This window comes from Halyomorpha halys, unplaced genomic scaffold (assembly GCF_000696795.3).
Source record: "Halyomorpha halys isolate HHAL.00 unplaced genomic scaffold, Hhal_1.1 Scaffold681.1, whole genome shotgun sequence".
NCBI lineage: Eukaryota > Metazoa > Arthropoda > Insecta > Hemiptera > Pentatomidae > Halyomorpha > Halyomorpha halys.
Window position 1 is genome coordinate 354,497 of NW_027106347.1, and position 5,071 is coordinate 359,567.

A 5,071-nucleotide genomic window follows, 5' to 3' on the forward strand; every position below is an offset into this window, starting at 1 on the left:
TATATATATATAATGAGGGTATTATAGGTTTTAATTAATAGAATGGGTGTTTTGAGTTTTGATAAAACAGTGGAAGATGCAACCATTTGGTAATTAAAAAAGAATAATATAAGATATGAATATATTAAAATGTATGCACATAATTACATAACTATAAAACAATTAAATACAGTTTTCTTAAATGATGATATCTATTGAGTGTCAGTTTAATAGGGTAAATTTATCTCTCAATGATTGAAAATTATCTAATTATGTCTGTGAGAAGGGTGTCCATTGCAAAGGAGTCTGAATTCCTATAAATTTAGACCAGGAAATTAAAAAATTGTCTGTAAGGAGAGGTGTCTGTTGGAGAAAGATATCCATTAGAAAAGGTTTCAGTGTACTAATTAACCAGCTTTAAGCAGTAAAATTTCCATAGAGTTAGACCAAAGCACCAACGAACAGTATATCTAATAAATGTTACATATTACAACAAAACATTCACATATCTTATGAAATGACATAGAGGAATATTTATTTGTTCAAATTTTAAATAAAATGACTTAAAAGACCTGATGTTATGGAAAAAACCCTTAGGCACACAGGCAACAATCTACTGGTTGAAACCAATAGAGCTATCCTTAAACACATCATGGCATATAAGGGTGTGTAATTTAGACTTAGCACAAGCTAAAGAAATTATGAAATTGGATAATATGTGAATAAACTAATTAAAGTTAATGACATGCCTTGTTTACTATAAGTTATAATAATATATGCTGTGTGCATTTCATGTAGAAGCACATATTGTACATCATGTATGGCACTCCCATTATGACATGTATATTATTCCTGCAAGATTATAGTAACCTAGACACAAAAGTAATAAGAGAAGAAAAAAATTCATTTTTCAAGTAAAATGATTTTTAAATAAAGATATAACCTTCAGAAACTCCAGATCCTAACGGTGAATATTCATTATCAATTTCTCCACGCAAGCTATGCGTCCTTACCTGTAACAAATTTAATGAATAATCATAAAATACTAACATAATAATATTTAACAATATCTTTAAAGCATTGATCCTATTCTAAAAATGGACTTACTAAGGATAGTTGCTAATATGGTAGAGAACAGAATTACCAAGAAACATAATTTTATTACTCCTATAAAATGATGTTTGGCCATAATCATTGGTGTGGGATTTTAGGATGTGTTAAAATCTGTATTTCATTGCTTACCTAATTTCTTTTATTTTAAAGGGTAAACCAAAAAACAGAGGGACAGGTATGGTTTGGTTTCGCAGTGAAGAATGGAAGTGGTCAAAATATAACAGAATTAGAACCAGATGCTGATAATGTAGGCATAATGTGTTAATAACAAACAGTTTTCATACTATTAAAGAAAAAACCAAAAAGGTTAATTTTTCAAGCTTTTTGGATTATTATTTTATAATATCTTGGAGGAAAATTGAAGGTTAAACTTGAAATTTTTAATCAGCATCCCAAAAAACATGAACTAAAAAATGTTCAAAACATCACCAAAGCTTTCCACAGAGAATAGACTTCCCTTTCTTGTTCCTAGATTACTGGACTTTAGATTAAATAATCTCTACTATATTTTTATGGTTATTGATAAACTAACAACAGGGTCATTCTCTCTGTACAATATACAATGTATTTGTGTCCCTGACTGAATGTAGGTTTTTACTACATATATATGGATATGAAAAAAAGTTTTCATTTAGGGGAAGGACCATGCTACTAACTCACTCATTTGGAATGGTCGTTTTATTACAGTAACAGGTAATAAAATATTCTCAAAGTTCGATTTCCTTAAAACCCTGGAGTGTCTCATTGTTAACTTTTACATATTTGAATTTCCCTATCAACGACATGGAAAGAGACATAGAAAATTTGAGGCAGGATTTCTGACAAGAATACTCAGTACTTTAAGGAGAATGAACTTATCTTCACCGTTTAGATTTTACAACATAATGCATGTCTGTCCCATATTTTCAACCTCCCAACACTAGAACGTTATAAAAATCGGCCAATTCTGAAGAATGTGCATGATAGAAAAATTAGCTCAGTTTAAAATATTGGGATATTCTCAGCAAATCCGTCTGTAACCTTCTAGATTTTGCTAGCTCATTAGTTTTCGCCTGGTTGGAAACCAATTGTTGGGATTCATGAGTGTCTCCAGCTGTTTCCTCACAACGCTGGTCGATTTCATCAAACTTTGGGAAATTTATTAAAACCTAATTATACAACGAACTTATGTGTCATCAGGAGTTAAAATCACTATTTCAAAGACAGAACTCATTGAGCCATCATCCTGCAAACCATGAAACCTTTAGTTGCAAAACCACACAACCCTGGATTTGTAGGTTGTGAGGAAAGTCTACTTAATATATGTTATTATGCAAACTCAAACTGAAGCTCATATGTGGATATGTTGTTTCTCAATTGCCGCATATTGTGGAGGACACTAATTTATAATTAAATAACACATTTACTCAATTTGATTTTGAATTGAATTATTTTTAGCTTTCTTTAACTGCAAACTTTTTTTGTAGCTTAGAACATTTCAGGGATAACAATTTTATTCTCATTTTTCATTATTATATTTAAGGTAACTTCAAAGCATACTAACTATATTCCTCTTTTTTGTGTTCCACGGGAATAAAGTGGATAGTTTGAGGTAAGAATAGAACTAAAAATCCTGGTCATTCAAATAAATTTAACAATAACTGGAGAAGTTTGTCAGGGGGTGTGGTCACCAAAGAACAACATAAATAAACAAAACCATATTTATTTATTTTATACCAATGTTTCGACCTGAGTTTCAGGTCTTCATCAGGGCTATAGAACAAAAGAGATAACAACATTTAGAGAAACATACAATTGAAAAAGAATAGTATACAAACAAATTTAGAATTATACAAAATTTGTTTGTATACTATTCCTTTTCAATTGTATGTTTCCCTAAATGTTGTTATCTCTTTTGTTCTATAGCCCTGATGAAGACCTGAAACTCAGGTCGAAACGTCGGCATAAAATAAATAAATATGGTTTTGTTTACTTATGTTGTTCTTTGCTGACTCCACCCCCTGACAAACTTCTCCAATCATTAATCTACGGTCAACTATCTACACCTCAAATTTAACAATAGTACATAAATTTAATGTAAATAGTACTGTTGAAGCCATGTTTAATAATTATGATGTAAATATTTTGTAAATAGTATTTGCTTAGTATTAGTATTTAATTCAATTACATTTTTTCTTTTTTGTATTATTTTGTTACAATTTTTGTTTATTTAAAAAGAAAAATAAGTGTTTTATAATTGTATTATAAAAATTAATTAAGAGAAACTGTTGCTAGGGTTGTTAAAATGTTGTTAAGGCGTCTAGCAATAGGCCGATGATCTACATTTTAAAATCAGTTGTTGCTAATTAGTCGTCTAACTAGATGACTAATTAACTAATAAATAACTTTCAGTTTTACAGAAAAATTTACTGTTGTAGTTAAGAAGTCAGTTGGATTTTTAAAAAGTGATGACTTTTTATCATACAGTTTGGTGAATTCAGATATTAAGACTGTCAATATATTAATATATCATGGATTTTCCGTTATTTCCTTACAACCTTAACTAATCTCACAACCATGGAATCACAAATTTTTAAATTGATGTACCGTAAAAAATTGTATGATGGTCTTTTTATGAAAATAAATCACTAAAAGTGTAAGAAATGCAAAATACAATCGAAAAAAAAATGTTTTACTTTTTTAATGGTAGAAAATGTAGCACTTGTAGAGAATGACCCAATAAATATAATCAATATGGTTAAAATATCAGTAAACCCTGAAAAGGAAAACCATACAGGAGTCGAAATAAAATCCATTGACAGATCCACAGTGTAGAGGTCACAAAAAATACAAAACAGTAAGCATTAATAGAACAGAAAATCAAGCCTTTCTAAGAATGAATACTTCCATATGGAATGTTTAAAGTCATTAATTAAAAAATATTAGGATGTTAAAAATTAAAGGAATGCTTTATTCATCAATCTAATGAAATGGAAAAACAAAATGTCAATTTATTTATTCCTTAAATTACAGAAATTCTCAACATATGACTATGATACTTTCCCAGCTGATTGTTCTAGACAAGTTTTATATTTAATCTACAAAATTGTATTGTTAACTACAGTAAATACTAACTCAGACACTAAAGTAGTTCAAACACAAAATAAATTGCTAAATCAATTTTAAAAATTATTCTGGTAGCAAAACATCAATATACATTAAAAAGAAACACATACAGACATTACCACAGGTCCACACAATAGGAAGCATATTATAAAAGAATACAAGACATTTTCAGTCATTTTATCTTTTTGATGGGCCAATTGAAAAACTTCAATTTTGGCAGCTTAAAACACGAACTCAATCCTCCGTAAACATCGCTACACACTAGATTGTGAACGACTCGTTCAGGCAAAAAAGTATGTAGGTAAAATAAAACTGCCCCATAACATTCTTTTAGAGCTAATATCTTTAATATACAAAATTTCTTGTAAATTACTCTGTTAATTTTTTTCTAGGTTTAAATTATTAATCATGTTTAATGTTAATTTAATTCTTAATACAACGTTCATGTGCCTTGGAAATTTCTTATCAAACTTTTAAATATATATTTAATTTTTCCATATATATGATCGTATTTCAAAATAACAAACCAATTTCAGCTTTACACCAACGTCTTAGTAATTTAATGAAAAATGGTTTCAAAAGATTCTGATATTTATTGGTAATAAAACTTCTGTTAATATTACGATATTTTGTTAACAACTCTCGTCAACTTGAATCTTCGAATAATCTTTTAAAAAGTGGATTTCTAAGCCTCCCCCTGCGCTTTTTGCGACATGTGGGTCCCAGCATGCAGCATCGCACATTTTTTTCCGTATTCATACCGTACACTTTTTGCCGTATGCAGATATCATATGAGCTGCCCACTTTACGCTTTGTATAATAACTAAAATAACTGAATATATATTATTATGAAATACTTTTATCCCCCAAAATG

General features: G+C 29.2%; 1 protein-coding gene across 2 annotated transcripts in view; it reads right to left on the reverse strand.

The window, feature by feature from the left end:
- Nucleotides 1-4,460, reverse strand: part of LOC106685326 (peptidyl-alpha-hydroxyglycine alpha-amidating lyase 1) — a 32,222-nt gene extending 27,762 nt beyond the window's left edge. Inside the window, exons 1-2 of one of the 2 annotated variants that reach the window (XM_067044695.1) lie at nt 4,317-4,460; nt 923-992 (exon numbers count right to left, since the gene is read on the reverse strand). In XM_067044695.1, the coding sequence (XP_066900796.1) occupies nt 923-992; nt 4,317-4,373 (127 nt within the window). In that variant the 5' untranslated portion in view covers nt 4,374-4,460. Of the gene's footprint in view, nt 1-922; nt 993-4,307 lie in introns of both variants that reach the window. The other variant, XM_067044694.1, reaches the window with a different exon arrangement.
- Between the last annotated feature and the right edge of the window lie 611 nt (nt 4,461-5,071).